The sequence below is a fragment of the Dermacentor andersoni genome, chromosome 3, assembly GCF_023375885.2.
Source record: "Dermacentor andersoni chromosome 3, qqDerAnde1_hic_scaffold, whole genome shotgun sequence".
NCBI lineage: Eukaryota > Metazoa > Arthropoda > Arachnida > Ixodida > Ixodidae > Dermacentor > Dermacentor andersoni.
The window spans coordinates 85,936,052-85,962,008 of NC_092816.1; the positions used below are offsets into that span (position 1 = coordinate 85,936,052).

Here is a 25,957-nt window from a genome sequence, read left to right on the forward strand (position 1 = left end):
CCGACGCGCAGACTAACATATCGCCACGCGCGAGATCGACTAGAACGTTGAGGCGTAGTCTTAACAATTCGGAGCGTCCGAATGGCTCCGTTGAAGAGTCCTTCCGGCGTGCGCTGCAACAAAGAGTCTTTGATAGGGGCTCTTGGAGGGCCGTGCATGCCGGTTTCGGTGGCCTTGGAATTAGCCGTTTTATTGCATGTGGTTTATCAACCACCGGCAGGAACCGATATGACCATTGCCGAAGAAAGCATTCTCATCCGAGGAAGTGATACCAGTTCTTCGGATAAAAACAATGGTATACTCGCGGACAACCCTCTGTGGCAGTAAAGGGAAATCTGTGGGGGCGGAGCTTCTGTGCGTGTGTTACCGCGCCAAGTAGTCCGGCAGCGTTTGACAGCGCTTTTGGTTTTTCTGAACAGACGCTGGAATTAAAACACGTGTGACGGTTTCGCGTTTGCCCAGACGCGGAAGGGAAAAGCCGCAAAATGAGTCAACGTACTTTAATACTCGGTGGTGTGCTTTGAATTTTAGCTGCTGTAAATAAGGAGTTTGTGTGTTTTCTCTTTTCCAGCTTGAACTAACGCGGATGAACACACATGATGCATTTTTCAGAAGCGCTCTCGCTTGCACGCGAATTGCCTTGGCAGCTTTCCTCAACAATTGGAAACAGGTCGCGGCGATACGGCAACTTGTTCCCATATTCCATGGTTAACCACTCGAGTCATCATTATCGAGCGCTGCAGTTCAACTTTATGTTGCACAACCGTCATTGTTCATCGAGACTCTGCGATTTTTGACAAAGTCTGTCTTCACAAATTGCGAGAAACGCAAGTAATTTACAGCACTTCGGAATGGTTTCGTCTCTCACGCATGTCTTTTTGCCTAATTTGACAATAACTTACAACTTAACATTGCAATATAGATTTTTTAGCAGCGAGACTACCACTTTTGTAGACTCAACTTTTAGCAACTGTGATTCATGTACAGCAAAAAGTCATATGCCCAGAACGTTCGAATTTCCTTTTTTTTTTCTTTGTCTTTATTTTCTTGTACCGCAGGAGGGATGCGTTTTCTTCGTCCAGACGATCACCTGTCAAGGCGGCCGCTCGGATAGGTCGTATGACAACATCTGAAGACGCGATATATGTCACCCATTCCTTCCTGCCATATCATCATTCTCAAAGTGTCTACACTCGATCCCCATTGCGTTCACTTGAGGTTTACTGGCTTTGTGTGAAAATGATCGACTATAAACGACTGTCTTACTACTGGCTTGCTGTCCGTGAGCAGCTTCACAAATAACGAAAACTGATACTGATGAGGATCGGCCAAGAAAATGTAAGCCTGTCCAGCTTTCACATGGGAGGCGCCATTAGTGTTCCCTTGGACTGCATGGTGACCTGGTCTTCTTGCAGGCGAATACGCGTCATAAATACTTTAACATTGTTGTTGTAGACCGGGGACGTCGTGATCGTGCGCGTGTTGTGGATGGGTTATGAACAGTGTAGTGGGCAAAATTGATCACACTCTCGCCACTACACCGAACTGCTACGGTATCTTGAAGGCGCTTACCGGAGACGTATTCGGCTGGCACAGCAGAAGCCTCATAACTAAAACTGCGGCCGAACACATGGCACGTTAGTCTCAGCAACCTGCAAACAGCACAATAGTCGTGTAAAGATACCTGCAGCATTGCCTGAAAGCACTAACTCGGCTCCATCACGCGCAACATTGAGACAAAATTATCATAACAGCCTCCTGTGCTGAAATTGCAGTCTTAAATATCACAGCACTACTCAGATAAAAAGAAAATACGCCAATCATCCGAAATGAAACTATTATAAGAAGGGGGCAACGATAAGGATGCCGGTATGTTGATAACCTGCGAAATGTGCGTGTGCGGGATCTCTATTAGGGCTCTTTTTTTAACGTACACTTCGTGCAGGCTCGTGTAGACGAGTATAGTGCCAGTCAAAGGCTATGACGTCGTGTACTGCACTTGTCTCGCTGGGCTGTAGCCAATCAGAGCAGACAGCGCGTTGTCCTGTGCGTCAGCAGACGAAAAGCGCCTGATCCACACTTCACGTGACTTCGCACTTACTGGTTGCGTATATGCCTTTGCCTAAAGCTAAACGCCAATGTACGAGTTTCTTTTCATCAACAAATCTAGACAAACCCCAGCGAAATGCATTGCGAACGCGCAGTGCACGAAGACAACTTCTCGGTGCGTACAATACAGCGCGCGCGCAGTCTGAATCAGCCCGCACCGTTCTTGAGTAATAATTTCATCTTCTTGTGAGGTTAGCTCACCTTCCTCGGTGACACATGGTAATGCCAGCACTTCGCTACCGTCCTCCCAGCGAATATTTACTGTCGTCGCGATATCAGCGCCGACGGTATCAGTGTGCGACGTCAGCTAGCCTGCTTGTTTGTCGTCTGCTGCCTACACTCGTCGAAACTGCAGTGTAGAAAGTGTAGTTTTCATGCTACGCTAAAGCTGTACGTGCAGATGGGCGGAGCTCGTTTTCTACACCAAGTAAAAGAAATCGCGACTTCCTACACTAGCTATACCCGCGTAACCATGTAAGTAAAAAAAAAATAGCCCTATTGTTTTTCGTTCGTGACGCAAAGCATGAATCTCCTACATGTTTGAGAGGTGAAACCTGTGATAGGATGTTGAACAATAAAGAAACATGTGCAGTAGGAGATGACCGTCTTGTAGTGTTGGTTGTGTTATCATTACGAGCACATTTTGCCAAAGAAACATGTACGCAGCCTGCCGGCTGAGCAAAAATAAATAAATATGCTGTTCGTCATTTGTGCGTTTTGTCTGAAATGCTTCAAGAGAGTAACAAAATGTGTTCACAAGGCTACAAGCGTACATCAAGCATATGCTCACTACGCAAACACACACACACACAAATAATCCGTCTGTACAGACACCATACACCACGGAGGAAGGAAACTAAGGAGAGGCCCTGACGTCACTCTTTGTGAAGCAAAAGTGAAGCCGGAATTTGGCGTTGCTCATGGCGATGCTCCGCCTTTTGGGCCACCCTCCTCTCTTGTTTACATCTTTGGCGAAACCACGCCGCGCTACGCGTGGTGTCGCGCGCGCTCGCGCAACATCTGGCAGAGCAGGGTGCAGGTAACACAGCGCAACAAGACACGGTGACGCCCACTCAGCGCCTTTGCCACTGCCCGAAACCTACCAGAGCAACACGTGTGAGCGCTCAAAACCATAACAACGCCGCCATTGTGGCCCAAAAGGCGTGGCCATACAACAAAAAAAATAAAAAAGCAGCAAAAAAAATGAGAACCCACTACGTCATTTCCGCCACACTTTTCTCCTAGCGCGCGGAGTGGGTAGGGCCTCTCCTTAGTTTCCTTCCTCCGTGCCATACACGCAATTTGTTACATTTCGCATGACTCTTCATTTTGTTGCACTTTGCCAATGCCTACTTTGCTTAACAGCCAAGGAAGCCATCTGGCCACCCAAAGCAACAACTCACGTCAAAGCCGATCTGCATCCAAGCCTGGCCAATCCGTCTTGATGTGGCTGTTGCATTTTCGGTTCGAAACGACCCGATACAACTTAACAAAATTATTCGGCTTGTAGCTTCTAAACATGTTGACGCTTACGCCGCTATTGAGCCGCGTTACACTCGTCTTCACTTTGGGCTTTGCATTTAGTGCCGCTGATGAAAGTTGCTCGATTGACGGTGGCTACAACTACGAAAGTTTGTTCAAGTAAGTGATACAACTTCTGAGTCATGTGGTTTGTTTCGTCTTGTGGTACAGCTGGACGCACAATTATTTGTTCTCTTAGATAATGCGACGCCTACCTGAGGCGTCCGTATCCTTTATTACATTTTTTTTTTCATTTGTTTGGCAGAAACCGCACCTGTGCAGATAAAAATGTCGCCTGCCGGTTGTTTTAGTCGTGGTGGGCGGGTTTGTTGAACGTGTGCCGGGCTTGCGTTCGTTTTGAGCTTACTACTAGCAGGCCTTCCTCAAATCTGACGCTAATTTAGCAACATATAGCCCCGTTTTTTCTTCTTGTACCATGTGAGCAGCCGCGCGTTCTCTTGAAATTTTCGCAATATTTGTTTGCACACGCAAGGTAGCCTGCCAACATCGCACGGTGGCCGTGATGCGACGAGATGTTTACGTCGCACATATGGGCTCTCAGGTAACTAAGACGAAACAGATGATAGTCTGTGCCGAGGTAATGACAAGTAGCACAGTATCCCCGAGTCAATCACTTTGTTGCGAGCCATGTCGCCCGTAGAGCCTCGAAATGGCGCTTTTCTGTAAAAAGTGCGTGTCTTATCTGGCGTCTCTTATCTTCGTGTCGACGGTCTGCTTCCGCCAGAGGCAGTGAAGGTCCGTTGGTCTATCAGGCGGGTGTGTTTTATTTTGACGAAAGATAAAGCGTACTACCCTAGAAAGTGTAATGTGGGCAGCTAGAATGGCAAATGATCAGTTGTGCGGAAAGTTTAGCAGTTTGGAGAGATGGAGAAATTATCACCCACCTGACTGTAAAATAAAGCTTAAAAAAAGAACCCTGTACGGGTGTCTCAAAGCAAACTTCGCTGTTCAAAAAAAAAAAAAAAAGAACGTCCAGGGATTGAACCGAGGACTGACGCCCTTCCGGGGCAGTCGCTCTACCGTTCAAGCCAGGAGTCTAGCAGATCGCGGAGCGAGGCCGGCTCAATCGACAACTCGAAGTGCACTGACATTGCATACGGCAAATCAGTTCTGCCTGACATCTGCTAGGTGTTGGAAGTCTCATGACTTCTCTCGGAAGCATGGAACTGTTTCCCTTAAAAGTGGGTAGTGCATTCGTCTAATTTATCTGTTGGTTGTTACGAGTAGAGGCTGCTATATACAGGGTGTTTCAGCCAACTTTAGCCAGAGTTTTAAAATATGCAAATGCCACCTTGCTGGACAGAACAAAGGTAATGTTTGCCGTCGCTTAGAGATACTCAAACTATGTTTTTCATTCTGCCTAATTAGATGGTTAGTCTTAATTAATTATATAAGTGTCAATGACAAAAAATTAGTGACATGAAAACTCCCGATACAGCTTTGTTCCTCAATACGTGCTACATAAGTGTTTTTCCGAGCTTGAAAGAATCCCACAAATACACACAAACTGCCTCGAGCGGCCCATCGCACAGCAATTTTGCGTGCATTAGCGGGCTTCCTTATACTTCATACTTTGCACCTTATACTTTGTAGCTCAATAATTTTACATGAACAGAGCATACAATATAGTTCCTACAGCTATGAAAATGAATGTCAATGCTCGTTTAACTCTTCAAAGGGACATTAAAAGAAAATATTAAGGCAAGTTAATTGACAGATTTGTCATCCAGAAGCCTATTGTCATTTTCTGTGTGCCGATATGAGACTGTTGCGTAGAAAATTGCCACTCACTAAAGGCCCCACTGTTAGACTCGACTGGAATCGCTTACGCCAACACAGATGAGTTGACGTAATCCCCGCATGACCTCTCTCTCACTGCTGCTCTCTGCGAAGCAGCTAGGGCTGATGTCACATGAGAGGTACCATAGCCCAAAATTGGTGATGCCACTGATTTTTTATCTTCGTAATTTTCTCGCTTACAGAAGCTCTGTGCCCACTATGAATTATGAATTCATTATAACAGTAGCTTGATCTTTCAATCTGGCTCTACTTAATGTTCTTCTTTAGTGTCCCTTTAAGTGCCATGGCCAGGTCAACCGGACTCTGAGCATGTGCAAAACCCCTCACCACGTCTGAGTAAAGTTCAATCACAATTTCCACTCACTTCTTTCTCCTGGACAATATGCAAATGTCCAACTCCCATTTATTGGTTGTACTATCCAAGAGAAGATGATGGAGCTGAAACTGTATGAGAATGGCTTTTTTTTTTTCTTCTTTTTTACATGACAGGAGGTGCGACGAAACTTATCTGTCCATCTGTTGTCTGCTTGGCTCGCGTCCATCTCCTAGCTTGCACACTTTGTTTTCCAGCATGACAGACTCGTGCAAGCTTACCCGGTTTTTGAATGATGCAGAAATTTCCAGAGATATTTATTAGCTGTGATTTGAACTACTCTGATATTGGTTACAAGATGTGTTTGAGGGACAGTTAATTGTAACTAGGAAACCGGAATTATTACTTAGCATAATTATTTTTTTAACATTTAGATGAACAAACATTGTAAAATGTTCAAGAGCATATTGCCAATAAACACCATTTAGACCTAAAGCCTGCTAATGTGCTACATAAGCAGACTGAATTTCATGCACTTTGGAAAAAACCCTGGCACACAGAAGATGAAAATGCCTGAAATGCTGGGCACTCAAAGGGGTAAACATTGTATGTACGAGGGTTCTAAACACAGACTGATGCTTTGAAATTTTTATTTCTGAAAATTATTCATTACTTTTATTCCTTTTCTATATGCTCCCCAGTACGTGAAATGCATATGTCCTTCTGTTTCTACCGAGCCTAGGTAACATGAGCAAAACAATGTTTTGACAATGTCTGAAATATGCCGTGTCTCATGTCAAACCAACGTCCCTTTTTACTGTGAGGTACATAAGGAAGTCAGAGAGTGCTTCATCTAGGCAGTAAAATAGGTAAGATTGTCGCAATGCTTCGAGAAATGGTAAAGAAATGGACATTGCTTTGCCATGGAATAAGACGCAGAGCCGGGCTTAGCTGACACATTAAAAGCGATTTTTAAGCAGATGTCAAAAGGTGGCTTGACACATGTCATCAAGGATTGGTAGAAATGGTGGCGTGCTCTTTCTTTACTGAGCAACCCATATATGTTGCATGTTAGTGTGCCTTTCTGGTTCACTGTTACATAGTTTCATTGCCTACAGCATGTATGATTGTTTTTGTATCTGTTTCGACTTCATTTCCTCAATGTTGATTATTGGTGCCCCCTTGGAATCTCTTGCGGCAATACTACTGCATACAATATCAAACACAGAACAAGGCTTGCTCTGACAGTAGTATTAGGTCGAAAATAGGTAAGCTTGCAGAATAATTTTGTACTACCGTTGCTGATTTATGAATGTTACGAGCGAGTGATTCAAAAAGATTCAGGCAACCAGTTTGCACACCAGTACCTGAAGCGGCTATGGACGATATGCAGTGTAACTTGTTTTGCTGCATGGTCAATCGAAGGTGTTTCTATGGATGTATAGAGAGCTGAAATAATCCATCCTGCTTATAGTCGTGTAATTTTTATGATAGTTACAGATGATTTGGCTGGTATTTTAAGTTTTTTTCAGGTAGTGCCCTTTACGTTGATGTGAATCTTTTCTTTTTTTCTTTTTTCCACTACATACTTTCTCTGGAAAACATAGTTCTGTCTGGAGGGCAGAAATAAAGGGGCATTGCTTAAGATCGACGAACACCGATTGTTCCTGGTACCTTCAGTTCTGCAATAAGGTGCCCATCAACCCCTGTGGTGTCGGGCATGCATGCGAGGTCAATACCAGCGGTCTGGACCCACTCTCCATAGGAACGTTCTGGAAACTACTTCCACAGGGTAAGAGTTTATATGTGTAGGAGGTGTGGCTGCTAAGGGCAGTGCTGCTGTATCGTATAAAGGGAAACATTGAATAAACCTTGGCTGTAAGGTTATCATTCCGGAACATTTCTTTCAGAAGAGATGCTAAAACACCCTTTCTTTAAACTGAGCAACACACTAGAATGAGTGTTATGTCTTTCAAGGAATATATTCAGTAGGAAGTTTTTTAAAAGGATATAATATTGTTGCGGTGTCAGAAACTCGAGGGACAAATGCACTAGTCAGCAGGAACAGTAACAAGAACGGACTGTTTAATACTGCGCACTGGTCACTTCTTGTTCTCTATGTGCATTTAAATTTCGATAAATCTTCTTATTGTCATTATGCTTGCTGCACTACAGACATGACAATATGAATGGAGATATGAGTGCAGTATTCACTCTACCTCTGGTCCTTCAAGTCATCACTTTTTCTCAGCTGGGCAACACCAGTGGCAATGCCCTGCCTATTGCTCGTTTATATTTTCTTCCTTCTGTGGTATGCTAATGGTAATTCTTTGAGGCTGGTGACTGTCAAAGGTGCCCAAGGGCAACAAAGGAGTGGTGACAAAATTGATGAGATGCATTAACAACTGCCACTTCCCCATTTCCTATATCTGGAAGGTTATGCGTGTGTCTGCCCAATGGAGCCGAGAAAATAGCTGGCGCAAATAGTTGCTATGCTGCTCAGGGGGATGCTAGCCACGTGGAGGTCATCGAAGTATGCAGAGGCAAGGGGGAGTCCCCGGGTGACCTCATTGATAAACCTCTGGAATGTCTGAGCAGTGTTTCTCAGTCGGAGCGGCATGCAGATGTACTCGAAGAGTCCAAACGGTGTTTGAATTGCAGTCTTTGGTATGTGCAGTGGCTCGACAGGGATTTGGTGGTAGGCCTTCACTGAATCTATCTTTCTGAATATTACTGTTCTGGCTAGGTAGGCTGCGAAGTCATGAATGTGAGGGCGTGGATAGTGATTGGGGATGGTGCGTGTGTTGCGTGCACGGTAGTCGCCGCACAGGCACTAATCCCCTACGTCACACATTGCTACCATGTGGAGAGCTGAAGACAAAGTGCTCTATGAAGGATGAATGATGCGCAGTTAGTTGCAGCATGTGGTCAAATTCTCTCCATGCGATCGCAAGGCGGTCACCAGCAAGGCGTCTGGGTCAGCAGAACACTGGGGGACGTGTGTTAACATGGTGCATGATGTTGTGACATACTTGCAGCTCAAGATTAGAAGGTTTCATGATGGCTGGGAAGTCTGACAGAATTGAGGCAAATGCAGATGATGGTATCTGGGGTACCATTCCAGTCGTTGATGTCATAGGCACGAGGATGCCTTTATGTATAGACACCGTAGTTGTGTGCACGAGGCGACGAGCATGGTGGTCAACACTAAGGGCAAAGTAGGTCAGAAAATCCATGCCCAATATGGCCATACATACATCTGTAACAATGAGCACCCATCGGAATTGTGCGTCGAAGACCCAAGTCGATGGTAAGATAGTGCTGGCCATATGCATCGATAGAAGAGCTATTGGCTGCTTGAAGGGGGGCGTTTTTCTTTTTGGCATGCTACCAGTCTAGTCACACGGCAAGAACGACGCTGACCTCTGCACTTATGTCCACGAGAAATTGTCCGGCAATCCTGTCAGTGTTGCAGAACAGGTGGCTTGTCGTACGACAAGAGTCACTGGCCACCATCAGTGACTGTGCGGCATGTTTACCTGCCAGCTACTAGGGGAACGGCACTGATGTGCACCGGCACTGAATTCGTTGATATCTGCAATGTGTGCAGAAAAGAGCACCAGAACAGGAGCTGGGCCGAGAAGGGAATCTGGAACAGCAATCGTGATCGCACTGCGACGATGGGGTGATGATCGTAGTGCAGTATTGGTCTCGGCAAGTTCTTCAATTATTTGCTCATGGCAAGACTGCCAATCTTCGAGGTGTGACAGCGGAACAGTCATTGCCACAGCACCTCTTGCTGAATAGTCAGTGGTTCGGTCGGCCAGCTCTGCAAGATTGCCGAGGAACATGTCTTCGGGTGGGGTAGCCAAGGCGACCATGAAATTCTGCAGCAAGTGTAAAAGGAACAGTTCATGCAGCAGCCGGCTGTTTGCATCCAGCATACAGTCACTGAGAAGCCACCGCATATAACGTAGAAGTTCCGACAGTCAACGGTCACCGAGCTCCTCTTCATTGAGAAGCTGCTGGAGGCACCTGTGCACAGACATGGACTTGCATTGCAGCGCCATCATTTTGAAGTGGTCATAGGGGGTGGTGTCATGGAGTGCTTCCAGAACATCTTAGAACTCCTCAACCACCTCTGTAGATAGTGCTGAGACAGTGTGAAGGAACCTCCACCTGAGTAAGCCAGGCTTCAGGATTTTGTGGCCAAGAGAACTGCAAGTGAATCTGCACCGTGGCAAAGCCCTCTGCACTAGTCGTTGGTCTCTCATTTGTGGCCTTGTCCGTGATGTCGTGCTCACCGTACAATCACGTCCAGGTCACCATGTTATACGGACTGAAGTTAGGTCCACTACAGCTGGCATCAATGCGTCACTGTGCCTTGTGTACCTTTATCACTGACATTGCTTAAGCGGGGGCAGAAGCTGGGCTTTTGGAAGTTACAGTAGCGAGAGAGTGATCTGTTCTGCGAGATTGTAGGTTCCCTGTTGCATGCAGTAGAATAATATTTAGCTAGCATATTTACGGCAGGACAGTGTACAGATGGGAACCTTTTTTTCTACCTTGTTTAGAAAGTGTTTCAGCACCTTTTATTTTAAGTGATGAGTAGCAGAGAAACTTGAGTGTATGGATTGCACATTGCAATTTAATTACCTCCAAAGAGTGTCATCGCATATGTGGGATGAATCATATGCAAGGCAGCCTATGGCTTTGCATGCGTGCTCCCACTCTTTGTAGCCAAACTGTACATCACTACTCTACGTTGTATACCGCATGTCATTGCAGGATAAGATTTGACCAATGTGCCCAGCAAGCAACAAAAGTGATCGCTCTATTATGGCACTCAGAAATGACTATGCAGAATGACCTATTAATGCAATGGTGTTAGCTATCCAGGAGATGGAGCTTATGGCGTGCCAGGGTTCTTTGTGATCTACATCTCAGCTGTCCCACTTTGGGCAGACACCTAGACTATTCTGCCAAAAGTAAGTCATTGAGGCTCCAAGTTCTAGGGTGGCTTCTTTCTCCCCAAAAGTGGCCCAACCCTGTAATTTGAACAAGATCAGTGAAATCAATTTAGCGTGGCTTATGACTAGTGTGTGGAGCTCCAGTTCTCACATGGTGAGGTGCTTGTATGTATACTGGATAATAATCGGCATAGTTTTGAGCTCCAAGCTGCAGACCTTAGGTATGAGGGATATCGTAGTGGTGAGCTCCAGGTCTTGACAACCTGAGCTACAGCTCTAAGGTATGGGGGCCAAATTCAGGTTATCTAATGTGCAAGAGCGAGGCATGTGTCAAAGTATAGGTACATGTCAAAGTGCAAGCTGTTGAACGCTCTCTTGATCCCTCTATTGCAATGTCTCTCAAAGCCAAGATGCAGCTTTGTGGCCTTTACGGTTAAGCTATTTCGAATGCACTTTCTTGCGAGAACTGTTCTTTCAGGAATTTGGGGTTCAGTCTCAGTTTGGTCCTAAATGTTTTTTTCATGTGTTCATGAACCACTTGATGAAGTCATTGTAAAGCTTTCTTGTTCTCCCACTTGTTTGCATGCATCACAGTTCAAGCCTGGTGAGTACTTAGAGATCCCCCTCTGTTGTTTTGTGTGCGTGTGTGTTGTGGGTTTTTTCTTGTTTATTTAGAGCAAATTTTGTTTCATTTTATTTCTTCCAGTATTTTGCTTGTCGGTTGCCTCAATGCCTTACTTTGTGTTTAACCTCTACATGCGCTGCAAAATGCGCAGCACTGAAAGAAGTTATGTGAGAGCATAAACAACATGGCGCATGTGCGAGCCCAACCACATTTGTTTATTAGCGCTGCAGTTGACATGTACAGTGGAGCCAACTGTTAAAGAGAACCCACCAATGTGCAGCTCTCACCTTGCTGGCAATTGAGCTGCATGTGTTGGCAAAAGCGACGTCAGTACATTGCACAGGTCTGCAGAAAGGTGCCCACGCCACCAACCACGGGTTGTGTGCTGCAAATCGTGGCTCCTCTGCAGTAGCCACAAAAAAAATTTGCGTGTGCTCTACATTCACTTGCCCCTGTTAACATTGGACCACACTGTCTAAGCGTATGGGCACATGTGGTGGCTTGTGTATTGGCAGCAGCTGGTAGAACAAGCAGGGAACATTAGGGGTGAGGTTCTCAGGGTGAAAGCTAAATCATACCAGACTGACTGGTTTCATAAGGTTCTTTTTGAACCTTTTGGACATATAAATTGCTCCAAAAGTTCTAAGCAGTGCCTGTTAGAGGCACACAGTTTTTTGTTTCCTGTGCGAAAGGTCATCACTGTTGTGGATAAAATGTTGTACAATTGCAGTTTTTCGAGTAGTGGGGCAGGTTTGTTTGGTTGGTAAATGCATACTGAAAGGGAAAAATGTTTCACTTCCCCTGGAACGGAATGATGCAACTAAATGTGCACTGACCTTGCACAGGTTATTTATTAAACCATCCATAGCCAGCCTTCCTAAATCTTATGCTATTTAAGTGAAACTTAGTTATCCCATTCTTGACATTTAAGTGCAAGGATTTTTTCAGGTAAAGTCATATTGCAACACGAGAAAATTGACCTAAATTTCATGCATGTATGTTCAGACAACACATATTTCTTGCTTTCGGTGTTTCTTTTCTTCTACCTGTGTTGCATGCTGGCCCTTGCTTACAAGTCAAATTGGAAGTGCTCGCATAAATTTTCTTATCAAAACGCCTTCAGTGCAGCAGGTGATTTCAATAAGTTCCAGTTAAAATCTTCATTCGACCTTTTTACACACTGATGTACAGCATAGCTCAAGCACACGTTTTGCAGCAGAAAGCTAGTAATGGCATTCTTTGAGAGCGCAGCTCTGATGCACCCGTTACTGCGGCGAGCATGGGAATTTTCCCTCGGTGTAACCGAGTGAACAAGCACAACAAATGATGAAAGTGAATGCGGAGCGTACTGTGGGAAGAAAAGCGCAGTGCTGTTTAAGACTTGTGACGACAGCTACGAGATGGCGCCAGAGGAACACGCCATCGTCTGTTCACCAATGGCATGTGGCGAGCGCATCCACCGATAGCATATATGGAAACAGTGCTGCGTGAGCAGAGATCTGTCTGCGGCGGCTGCTGTGAATCATGCCCATGTGTTACCCACCCGCTGCCTGTTGTGATCTCCCAGTCACGTCGCACTTCGCTCTGTTTGTAACGTGCTGCATGAGACAGATTGTTTGCACCAGCCAATATTTGGCGAAATTAAAGCGCTTATAGAGCTGCGCTCAAATTTAACATTAGGGAGTATCGTAATCATCGGTAAACGTTTTATAACGATTCAGTGCTTTGTTGACCAGCATTTCCCATTTAGATTTACTATTTTCTTTGGTCTCTGCAAATTAAAGTAGTGTAGTTCTTTCTTTCGTGTGTTGCGATGAAAGCCCATCTCGCATAATTTGTACACTGACCCTCAATAGTCAGTTCATAGCCTATAACCTGGAAAATCAGTTTTGTAAAATCCTGCAATGCGAAGAAATGTTCGTGAAAGGGAAAATTCATTTTAAGCCCATACACTTTTGAGCATCGAACCTTGGCAACTCACTCTTGTCCTTGTCCGCCAATGTTGCAGACCATTCGAGCTTCATTGTCAGGTTTGAAGAGGCCAAGGGGAGCAACGAAACCAAGTGCACGGATAAGAAAATTGTACTCAATCTGATCTTCAGTTGTGACGAAAAGAAAAACATAGTCATCGGGCCAGGGGCTGAGCTAACAAAGCTTGATTACACTCCACTCATCGTTTCTACCGATTGCGAGGTGAGTCGTTTCTTTTTACTTTGCCAACCATATTGGTAGCCATTAATGTTCAGGAACTCTGTAATTATTTTCACTTGGTTAAAACAGTTAAACCTGTGCTTGCTCAAGGTGTCATACCTATCTGCATTGATGCTCCACTCATTTATCAGACTAAGAAAGCATAATGGTAACATAAAAATAATTGTGTGTGATCGTCTGGTGACATTTGCAAGGGGGAACAGTAATTTTCATTTGCAGTTGAGATGCATTAATTCATATGAAAAAGAGTATGTTGCATGCACATGTGCGAAAGTGCACAGTACTGGCGTAAACTGCAAAAGCATTGTAGTTTGTAAAACAAACTTGTGAGTACAGGTGGGTGGCAGCGAGAGACATTCTTAATGGAGCTGACATCTGTCATTTGTACAACGCTTGAGGATAAAAATGTGATGAGGTTTGAGATTGTGCTTAACAGCGTTTTAAATTGTATCAGCAGGAACTTGCAAGCAAGTTATGGTTTAGGCAGCCTCATTGCCTCTTTTCATATCTTTTATTCAAACAGGTGTGTTAAAAAAACATTTAAGTTTTAAACAAGTGTTAAAGACCAGTCCTGCATTCACACACCATCAGGCATATAGTTTCAGCAGTGTTGAACTGCAATTCAAATCGAATTGTGGGGTTTAACATACTCAAGACATGAAGTCCATGGTAGACGCCATGGCAGGAAGCTCTACAATTATTTCAACTCCCTGGGGTTCTTTAATGTGGACCTAAATTTAATTACACGAGCATTCTTGCATCCCACATACATTGGAATATGTCTGCCATGCTGGGAATCAAACATATTACCTTTTGATTAGCAGCAAAACAGATAAGCCAAGCAGATCTTAGGGTCATGACATTCCTTGAGCGCCATGGGTTCAAACCGTTAATTGATTTTGCTTGCAGCCACTCATGTCATTAACTGTAGTCCCATTTTTGTCATTTCTTGCTCTTACTAAGCTGTTATTTGCAACACTTTCCTTGAGTCTTTTGGATGCTCTTATGAAGACTTCTCTAACTCCTGAGTTATGAAGAAGCTTCTAGGGAACAAATAAGCCTTCCTGATGCCCTATTAAGCTTTTTTCACCTATTTGATGGACAGTGATTGCAACTTCTGAAGCCAGTTCTCCCCTAACTCAGATTTACAAAATCCCTAGATTTCCCTTGATTTTTGCAATGTACTATTATTCATGGTCAGTTTTTAAATGTTTTCTGTGAAGATGATTTTGTTTTTATGTTGTGCAAACAGCAAATTTTATAACCTAAGTTTTTTTCTAAGCTCATTTTAAAATATTTAAATAATGAAGTCAGTGCAATCAAGCTGAATTTATGCTGCAGTGCATATTGTTATATGCTAACTGAACCTCCTGCTTTAAAGGGACACTAAAAGCAAACATTAAAGGGGCCTTGAACCACCCCTCGATTTTGGTCGAATAACATAGTCCGCGCGTATGCTCCGCGGGTAGCATACGCTGCTGTGTGGAGTGTGTGGAGCTTGCAAGCAGATCATGAAGTCGCCTTTCTCTAAAACACTCTTTTCAACAGAAGGTCCTGTCCTAGCTCTCCTCTAGACGCACTATTTCGTCATCGGACACACTATTTCGTGATTCCCTTAGACGGCTGCCATTGGCCGACTGCCGACATCAAGCTGCGGTCGGCTACATGGCATATATACAGCGGCCAGCGTGAGGTGCTGCCATGAGTCCACTGGCTAAGCACACTGCGGCTCACTGAGGACAACTGCGTTTGGCGTATGTTTAGTGCATCGTAGGCACCAGAAGCAGAAGTCGTGGCATCTACGTTAACATTCAAAATGAAATTTTAACTGCGCGCCACAGTGACATTTAGAAGGCAGAACGTTGTAGGCATGTTCCACTGCGCCATAGCCTTCGCAGTGCAAGGCATTGAAGAAGGAATGGGAGCACAGTGGAGGCCGTGTTTGATTGCCAATAACTCCGCTTCTGCTGAACGCATTGAAGTACTTTTTGCAGCAAAGTATTTCTAAAATAGCCTATTTTCACTTCAAATGCCTTTCTCCACTTCGATAAAAAGTGGCTCAGGGCACCTCTAAGTCAAGCTAAAGTGATAGATTAATGCTCAAGAATGCCTAACGCTTCAATATTATTGTGCATAGAGCTTTGGTAACCGAGAAATTGAAGTAAATGTAGGACACTATTTGAGAAATCTTGGTGACATTCAGTTATGTACTAGACTGATGACTGTAGGCATTGCTCTCTATAATTCTGTGACTAGTATGCAAGCACTCATAATAAAAATATCATTGCATTGCAGTATAAGAAAAAAAGAAACTGCTTCTTGTCCCATTTTATTTGATTTTTCCAAAAAAGAACTTAACGTTACACTTGACGACGACATAGGCGGTCAAAAGGATTCATTTTCAATTTACTCTCCACCGCCCACAGTTTCGCATTTCAGTAGTTTCGTTATCGCATAGTTCTGTGCTGGTTTTTCTGGCTTAAGAAACTTTCACAAACTGCAAATAGCAGAGACTGCAACGACCATGTGATGTTGCAGGATGCCCGAACATTCCACGTCATTTGACCAACAGCAGCTGCAGCGGTGAATACAACGCTGTTTTGGGTCAGTTTCACTATGGTCGTGCTTTTGCGTTTTGCACAGGAACCTGTAGCGTCGTCTGTAAAGCACTGTTTTACTCGCTGACAGCAGTGAAGGGTGGTGATGGCATATGTAAAATCATCACTCCCTCCTTGGAGGTGGATAATTTGGATTGCACTAAAAGTTGTGGGGATTTAGGGAATTCGATGCGCCATTGCGCGGGTGCACTCACCTGTTCTGCCGTCCCTACGCCTGACCCCCTTTTTACTCTGTACTGGTTGTCGGTGGTGGCGCTCCACTTGCGATAGTTGGCGGTGAGGGTAGGGCTAAGATGTGATGATCGTGGCTATTCTCATGGCAGTAGCATGTCTCTTCTCCCTTGGGACTGCGCCGGGTACTTACATGCTTCCTCTCGTCCGTCGACACCTTTGGGACCAGGACTTGAGCTCACGCACGGTGCCATTGCCCGTGCGTGGAGTGCATACCTTGTGTTGATCCAGTCCAAACGCTAGTCCAAAGAATGAGTGCCTAGTGCTCACATGACGTCGTACCACACTGAGCCATGCTTATTGGAGGCCCAAGCCGAAGGAGATTGCCCGAGCTCTTGCAAGTTGGCCCATTGGTTATTGCGAGAGCAAGTAGCATAGCCTCCAGGACTTTTCTTAGTGGCGTTTCCCAGCTTGAGCCTGTGCTTTCACAGCGATGTGCTATAGGCACCCCTGACTGTATTTCTCGCCCTTGGTGTGGGACCCCTTTGGTTCTCCGGCACTGCACAAACGACACTGCACAAACGCCTGGTCCTGGGGGACTAGGCGTTTGTGCAGTGTCAGGTGCCACCGGATACAATAAACAGCTTCCGTTAACTCAGGGCGAGACTGTGTTCTTGCGTGCGTCCCTCGGTTTCCCCTTGTGGCCTGAGCTCACGCACCGAGGTGCTAGAGGCTGGCGGCTGACGTGGCCCTGTGGCTCGCTAAGCTCAAACCCACGGTGGTCGGTACTCCTGCTAGACCCGGAGATTCCACAAGGCATAAGGACTCTTAAACGTGATGTTCTCTTAAACTAAGTGTTTTCTTGGCAGATTTCTTGTGAGATTTCTGAAATAGTATTTTAGCAGTACCTGTTCTCCTAATATTTTCCTTAAGTGTCCCTTTAAGCAGTGCTTAAAGTCTCCCATCAGTGGAGGGCGGGTAGGGGCTGATAGAGCGGCAACCAGTATAGCACACGCACACTCGCACACACTTGTATATACATATATATAGTTGCAGGATTTTTCAATGGGCCAAGCATATTTAGAAAAATGAAAAGCCCAACTTCGCGGTTATCTTTGATTTATTTGCCCAACAGTTCCAGTCCGCAGACCGACTTTTTTGAAGTACTACAGCCCTTGAAAACAGGGTGATCCACCAAATGAAACTGTTGGGCAAGTAAACCAAAAATGACTGCGAATTTGGGCTTCTCATCTATATATATATATACACACCAGTGAAGTGCTATCACAAGATCTGGCAGTGAAGCAGGTCAAAGAGTAGAAGCATGTAAAAAAAGAATGCTCGATTTTACTGATGTTTTGACTGGGGACTAGCCTTTGCTTCGATGGAGGCCCGTCCTCACCCGAAATTGCAGTAACATCCTGGTGTGTGTGTGTGTGTATATATATATATACACATACTACTATAGTATATAAAAGTATAAAAAGAAGGAAATGCATACACGCTGTGAAGACTGGAATGACACTCCTTGTGATATTGCGTTTGATGTGTGCCATACTAGGGCCTTCCTACATGACTAAATGTGATCCTACCTGACAATTGGTTTTGTCATAACTCTCACAGGCCACAGAAGTTGGGTTCGGGGTGTTCACTTTTTGTTTACTTTATTGGCACTGAAAAAACCAACTTTCTCTAGAATTAGACAAATTTTTATGGGTGTTGAGCAAACAAATATATTATTCTGAGTATATTACTATTATTGGCATTTACTTATTGTGCCGATTCAATCAAGTAATTGAAAAATCTTGGCGTTTTGTAGATGTTTTTTCTAAGATAACTAGGGAAGTAAAGGGTTAAAGATATGTGAACTCAAAGCAACTAGATCTAGCTGCAATACAGAACATGAGTTGCCCTGCTGCATTGTCTACTCGAGGCACTTCAGCAATATATTTTACGGTTTCGCACCTACTTGCCTACGAAAGTGGACAAAACTAATGCGTCTTTGGTACAGCATACCACTCATAATGCACAACTAAACGAATGAAAAGAAACCGAGGTGAACCTTCACTAATTCACGAGCTGGTAGCTTCATATTCAGGTGGCTCGTGAAACAGTGCACTGGGCGAAGAATTTTAGTCCGACCAGGGTGGTGATGGTCATTTGTAGTGCCTCAAGGAAATATGTGCAACGGTATGACAATGCCTGCTTTCCTGTTTTTACTCATGTCACATCAATGGATTATCACGACTAAATCATTAATAGAAAAAATTGAAGCGTTAGAATTGCCTCACACAAGGCACTACTGGTAATAAAATCACCTCCAGTTTTTGTCGAATGGGTGCTGCAATGCTACTGTTGAACTGCAGAGGTTGGCTTAGCCCCGCCTTAGTAAATGCAGGAGTGCCTGGGCCTCCTGGGCCTCCCGGATCCTCCCTGACTTTGAACACTGCCTTTAAGCAATATTCACAGAAGACATTAGCATGTTTGTACTTTGCTCTACTTGCAAAACAATTTTGGACAATAACAAAGTGCCAAGATCGATTGACATAGAACCTTATACGGATAGACCCATTTCACCATGTTCAGAGGGCATGCGTAGCAACCCTGTTGGCGCCATCATGAGAGCAGTCCTCCCCGCTTTCCCACTCCAAAACTCAAACAGGTGACCACTGGGACTCTGTCCGAGGTCGCTCTGCTTATGGGCAGTTTCCGGTAGATATTAGTACACATGTGCATAGTCTGCTGCTCAAAGCCACAACCACCTTGTCCTGCTCAGTGCTAGGTATGGTCTCATTTGCGCTAAAATTTGCCTGTGCTGCTTTGTTTGGTATTGCAGCATAGCATACGTTCGTCCCGAATATATTGTGAAAAGGGCACAGAAATCGACTGAGCAGGTTGGGGTACGAATGGCTACAGTGTAGTAGCAGTGTTCCATTTACGTGCCTAGGACATTGACTCACTGTCGTTTACTTAGCAACATGCATTCACTGGGCTGTAGTGCTATCATAAGTCATACTTCTCATGCTAATGCAAAGGAAATTTGCAGGGGCTGAAATCAAACATGCCGTCGTAGCAGTTCGTTACATCTCATAGTTCTTTTTTCCATGTTGTTGCACAAATTTCCTTAGATCAGGACATATGCCCCTTTTTTCCTAATAAAGGTGCAAAATCCCTATATCCGAAAAAATTTCTTTAGGGATGGCAGCACTGTTGGTGAAGCAGGGTACTGGATAAGTGTGGTATGCGATACCATTGTTGGAAGAATGCCTGTACTATGCAGACGTCATGTCGGATCATTCATTCAGCATACAGATTATGATGCAGAAAACAATGCAGAAATGTCCATGTAGTTGACTTAGACATACTTTGAATGATTGCAGGTGCCCAAAGCTAATCCATAGCCCATCTCTCATAGTCCATCACTTGCTGTAGTATGCTAAACACCATGAATCAAGATTCATCCATTCTTCTGCCTTTCTCACATTGGCAAATGAACTTCAAAGTTTTCTGCAGAATAGTACATGTCATGGACACACCGTGACATGTCATGCACATGTCATGGCATGTCGTAAAACTACAAGAGATAGCTGCACATTTCTTGTTTGTTTTTCGTATGGAAAATTAATGCACATGCACCTTGAATGCAAAAGCAGAAAGAAAAGGCGTTTCATAATGGCCTTGTGACTGAAGTGCTGTGAAAAGTCATTTTCTGGTTCTGCAAAAACATTAACACTGTCACTGCTTACAATACAGTTTTAATGCAATCGCCAGAAAAATTTATTTTAATGTTTAATGGCCTTCTAATAGGGGGTTCCTCCGAGTGCCATTGAACATAGAGCAAACTGATCCAATGAAGATGTAGACAATGTCAGCAAGGGTAGCTGTGTCCATGAATTTATGCTGTTTCTTCATTACTTTAGTGTGTGTGTGTGTGTGTGTGTGTGTGTGTGTGCGCGCGCGTTTGATAACTGCTACAACAAAATAACGATTCTTTTAGCTATACCACATGGATGGGCATATTGAGAGCCAGAAGATCCTGTAGTAGCGACCACCATATTTGAAAGGTTGAAAACAACCCTGCATTGCACTGCCCTTTCTTTTTTTTGGTCCACTTTAGTTCTTTTGTAGTGATGTGCAACTTCATCAATGAGCAATATCACTGCTGTTACTGTTTTCCTGTACAGCAACAACTTGTAGTTTTATATGCATAATGAGCAGAATTATTTTGCAGCCACAATTTTAGGTGTCTACATTGGTTGCTCAGAGTGGTTTTAGTAAGCAGTCAGGGCCGCTACCATGACCGAGCCACTGCTCTTTCCTTGCCACATTTTCTCATACTTATTATTAAGCATGAAACGCTTTTAGCTCCCATTGTCGGCTACCTTCAAGTGACCTTGAGCCAAAAGCTAGAGCCGGTATCTGAGCACTCCAAGATCATCCGTGCAACCAGTCAAAACATAAAATAAGGTGGTCTCTGGCCCCCAACCCTTTGTACAGGACCTCATTAGGCTAGTTACTGCCCAAACAAGTTACAAAAAATGTTGCTTCCGATTTCTTCATAATGTTTGTTCACAATATCACTCAGTCTGTAACTTCTAGTGCGCTGAAGTTGTATTTGTCATTTCCAATAGCAACGTTCAAAAGGCAGATACAGGACACTATACACTTAGTTGTCATCTTTTACCACTGAGCACTAAACGCCAGCAGCCCGCGAGTTCCATGGCGTGGGTTGTGCATCATCTCGAGAGATGGCGCCACGCTGTGTGGCGTCTCCTTCAGGCGTTTCTACCCGCCGCGGTGGCTTAGTGGTTATGGTGTTGCGCTGCTAACCACAATGTCGCAGAATCAAATCTCGGCCGCACCAGCTGCATTTCGATGAAGGCAAAATGCAAAAATGCCCACGTCCTGTGCATTCGGGGGACGTTAAAGATCCGCTGATAGTCAAAATTAATCCGGAGCCCCCATTATGGCGTGCCTCAAAATCAAATCCTGGTTTTGGCACATAAAACCACAGAATTCAATCTTCTAGCTAGGCAGTGCGCTCTGTTTCCCTGGCATCTTTTGCTGTCTGTCATGCGGCCTTCAGCCGGTTTTCTTCTTGTAGCTGCGCAGCATCCATATGGACAATTGCACAGTATGGCGTGGTGCAGTGTGGTGTGGTGCAGTGGGCTGTTGCAAACATGCACTACACTCATTTTATGATTGTGGCTATTATCTCCAACCGATCTCCTTAGCTGGTTGCCATTTGATGCTTACATCTGCTCTCGATTAAGGGAGAGCCAGCAATTTTTATTATTTATTTGTAATTTTTTAACATTTCTTTTGCTCGAATCACTTACAGCGCAACGTCACAATCCCGTTTTCTGGTGCCTGCACCCCGGAGGCGCCCACTGGTGGTTTGAGTGCTGGATCTGTTCTACTAATCTTGTAAGTGGTTCCAGTCAATCTGCATGTTGGCCGGAGAGAGTTGTTTGGTCATACCAGTTTCAAAAGTACATTCCAGGCTCTTAGCATGCTTCGGATATTAACCATTTGTGGCCATCAGCATTTACCTGCTTCGTAGTCATTCCAGTTAGGAAGTATCTTTAGTGTTTTCAAAGCCATGCAAAAAGAGCATATGTATGAACAAATGCGTATTAAGTGATTTATTTCAGGCAGTATTTTCTGTTCCCGAGGTTCTTGTGCAGTAATGTAAAGCTGTTGCTACAAACACACACAAAAAGAAACAGCATGCACAGGCGAACACGTCGGGTGCTACCTGACGTCTGACCGGAGCCAGTATATTCATTTGTCGGGAGGAGCCCAACACGTAGCCAGAAATGGTTAACCGATCTAAGGTAGCTAATTGACAGATGTGCTACCAGTGGATGATGAAATAAATACTTTGTTTATGTCTCTTGAATTGTTGCCTAGTAAAAAGTATTTGAAATGTCAAATCTGGTTAAAAAGGTACCAATTGGAAATGTGGTTATTTATTCTTGCTTACAGTGCTTTCATAGGTCTAGTACAGCAAAATCATGTTAACTTGAAGTTGTGAAAACTGGGAACATTTTCAACATAAGTAGAGTTTTTACATAAGCAAATTCACAAATATATAAGCCCCTTGCCTTGCGCAGACCACCTAAAGTCCTTTAAAGCAAGCACCAGTAGTGGCTACATTTCTTGCAAAAGCTCTGTATAACAGGAGCAGCATTTTCGGTCAATTGCTTTTGCAAGATATTGTGCAACTCGACATCTGGCACGTTGGGCTTCTACAGCCAACGGCGATGAGGGCAACCTTATGAAAGTAACCTTACACTCCACATCATTGAATTGCACTGCTTAGACAGCGCCATTCTTGCACGATTTTTGCAGTATTCACCAAATTCACAGTCAAGGGTTACAACTTACATCACACAGCGTGTGGACCCACAAGCATTTAAAGGCAAAGCAAGGCAAATAAGCAAACTAATGACACTCTGTGCACACATGAGCATGCATGTTGTGGAGGTCGCATGTACCTTCTCACGCTTATCGCACTTCATCAGGGGTCAGACTGACGCTCTGCCCACATTATCAATGGGATCGCAGCCAGCCTTGAATGGTGGATGATAAGAGTGGCACAGAATCAAGCGGAATTCATTACAAACTTGTGGACCTGTCACCTTTTGGTGATATTGCAGCTGCAGAGAACATATGGAAACCTTTGGGTAGTGTGATCTTTCCCTACTTTTCGCAGCTGAGATTTAGATACCCAGAGTACAGGACACAAACATTTCAAGATAAGTGAAAAATACATGGAGATGGCACCGCACTAGGAAAAAGTTTCAACTTGATTGATATTGGGAGATACCAGAGTTCAAGTTGACGAGGGTTTAGTATAGTACTTGTGTTGGTGTTGTCGTTTTTGGGTCGATGGTACTGCTCGAGAAAGTGTCATTTTTGTCTTGTTGTCCACGAATGATGTGCCTATATGAGCAGACACCCCACACTTCTCGCCACTCACTTCCTTGTCTGGATTCTGAACTTTGGTGCCTGTGGGGAAATTCAAAACTGATAAAGAGCTCTGACAGAGAAGTGGAGTTGCTCTATGATAGTTAATAGACCTAATTTCGTTGCACCTACAGAACCGACGTGCAATTGCTTTTTTGCCGCTACCAGGATTCTTCTCACTGCCTTATCACTATGCTTAGTTACAGGGTCATTCACTGTTATGGGGGACATTTCATTGATGTTCAAGCACTTCCAGCAGCCTGAATTTTTCGTGAGAGGGCACAGAATAATTTCACCTTTATAGGTGCCTGCGTTATGTGTCATATTGGTAGCATATTACTTTTCTCTCAATGCAGAGTAAATTTTAGCTATACTGCTCTGAATATTGATAAAGTTACTGATAACGCATGCTCCTCCAAATGCCGACTTTGAGCCGAGTGCCGAGTCTGGCTGTGATGCTATTTTCACCATTGACTCTTGCTGGCTTTTCCTGCATGTGCACTGTGAGCATATGTTGTTGTGTAGCTATGGAGATTTGCAGATAAACAAGATATGAAGAACTTAAAAGCGGAAAACAATTTATTCAGGGAACCAATTACCCGCAATACAGAAAACTGAGTAGTGCGAAATAGATGCACACAGTCGGCGATCATCAAAAAAAACGTCATGGCTTGTACATATTATTTTACTATCGTCATTACTTGGAAATGCGTTGTATCTTCACTGTGGTGCTTATACTATTATGCACTGTGCTGCCAGTATGTATTGACCATGGGCCTCCGCTAGCTTTGTCTATTGGTTTTGTTATCGTACAGAATACTGAGAGGCACAATGCACAAAGAACAAACACAAAGAAGTAGAAGGCGATGACACGGTGCTGCATTCACAACTAATATTTATTTTGAAAAACAGGCTGTAATAGATAAACCAGCGCACAATCATGTGACGAAAAAGCAGTTCATATTACTGAGAAAGAAAAACACTAACAGACAAAAAGAAAACATTAAAAACATGCGCTTCTTTTTCAGCTCAAATTGCGCATGACTGAAGGCTGGCTGATACAGGTGTCATTACATTTGGCGATGTGAAAGGCTTCAATAATCTCCCTAGTTTGCGGTTCCTTGTACCATAAAAGTACTGTGGTATCATGTAAAAAGGGCATGCAACCACACTCCTAACAATAGCCTCTCAAGTGTGAGTGCATGGTACTTCGAAATGACCATTTGCATTCCAACAAATAGGTATTCACGCAATGACAAGTCCGGCCTATGTACATGCGACCACATGTTAGAAGCAAGCAATAAACCACAGAAACACTACGTTATGGTGTAATGTCAGTATGATCAAATAGAATTATATGAAAAAGAGTAATATGCATTCCCCACAGACTGTTCTAGTTCCAGGCTGTGGCTGCTGGCCTCCCTGATGGCAGTGCAGTCACACATTTAAATGAAATGTTCAGAACCTCCCAAGTCCTTGGTTATACAGGTCACTTCAGTGTAAAGGTCGCACTCAAAGCAACTGCTCACAATGTAGCAGACTAAGCACGTTCACCAATGGAAAACCTTTACTCAATGCTGATTCAAGAGAGACCTAGTGAAATAAATCGCATATTTTTTTTACGCACACTTTGACAGATGTGCGACTGCTGCCAAGCTTATTCACACCAAGCTTCGCAACACACTCTGCAGCAAAACGCGGGAACTATGCAGAGTAAAGAGGCAGGTCGTGGAAGAACACTATTGCCTCCCTTAATTGCCATCAAAATTCCCATCACTGTTTCCTTCGTTGACATTCACATCCCTGACCTGGGTGACATGGATTCTACAGCAGACGTGAATCTAATTTGATCAATCATTTGTCGATCGGAAAAACTACTTGCTGGAACTTGGAATTTGAGCCTGATCTTTATGGTAGTTCATTTTTTTAGCGAAATCCGATGTCTTGTGAATTTTCGTCGTCAACTTTACCTGGTCGTTGTGTTGAGTCTGGCCATTGACGCATGCTTAGTGTAGTGCTGCAATTCTGGTGGCAGAGTCTCGATTTCATTTCATGGAACTGCTACTGAGGATTAACGAAAATACAGAACATTTGAGCACTCGTAGCCTTAAACACTGCTGCTACATACTGACATTTACGTTGGCATGTGCATCACAGGTTCTTCATTGCACTGCTGGTGTACCTGATTGGTGGCATCCTGATCAACCACAACAACGGGGCACGTGGCTGGGAGATGGTGCCCCACCACCAGTTTTGGAGCGAGCTGCCCGGACTCTGCGTGGTCTGTTTCTCGCTTGTTGAGGAGTCCATCTGCATCGCGTGCCTGCCCCAGTCTGTCAGGGACTCGGCCGTCATCTAAGGCTGTAACACTTTCGAACCAAAACATATTTCGGGGCCCTGATATCTTGAGGGCAAAGCCATCTTTGGTCAAACTTTCTAGGGCTGAGTACTATTTAGCATGAACCATCCACAACCAAAAATTTACACGTGCTCTGTCTAGTCCCCTACACATTTAAACGTCTGCCATGTATGCAACTTCGAAGATCATAGAGTGCAGTGTCTATCGAACTAGGCTTGACAGGTATCACCCACGGCCCCTTCATTCCAGCAATGTATCTATGTGGGC

General features: G+C 44.3%; 2 protein-coding genes across 2 annotated transcripts in view; both read left to right on the forward strand.

The window, feature by feature from the left end:
* Nucleotides 1-2,816, forward strand: part of LOC126543924 (uncharacterized) — a 64,907-nt gene extending 62,091 nt beyond the window's left edge. The window contains exon 6 of the mRNA XM_050191076.3: nucleotides 1,059-2,816. Coding sequence (XP_050047033.1) covers nucleotides 1,059-1,133 — 75 coding nt within the window. The 3' untranslated portion in view covers nucleotides 1,134-2,816. The remainder of the gene's footprint in view (nucleotides 1-1,058) is intronic.
* Nucleotides 2,817-3,518: 702 nt separating this feature from the next.
* LOC126543919 (cation-dependent mannose-6-phosphate receptor-like) overlaps nucleotides 3,519-25,957 on the forward strand; it is a 29,954-nt gene continuing 7,515 nt past the window's right edge. Inside the window, exons 1-5 of the mRNA XM_072287240.1 lie at nucleotides 3,519-3,750; nucleotides 7,372-7,556; nucleotides 13,368-13,552; nucleotides 21,701-21,786; nucleotides 25,489-25,612. Coding sequence (XP_072143341.1) covers nucleotides 3,629-3,750; nucleotides 7,372-7,556; nucleotides 13,368-13,552; nucleotides 21,701-21,786; nucleotides 25,489-25,612 — 702 coding nt within the window. The 5' untranslated portion in view covers nucleotides 3,519-3,628. The remainder of the gene's footprint in view (nucleotides 3,751-7,371; nucleotides 7,557-13,367; nucleotides 13,553-21,700; nucleotides 21,787-25,488; nucleotides 25,613-25,957) is intronic.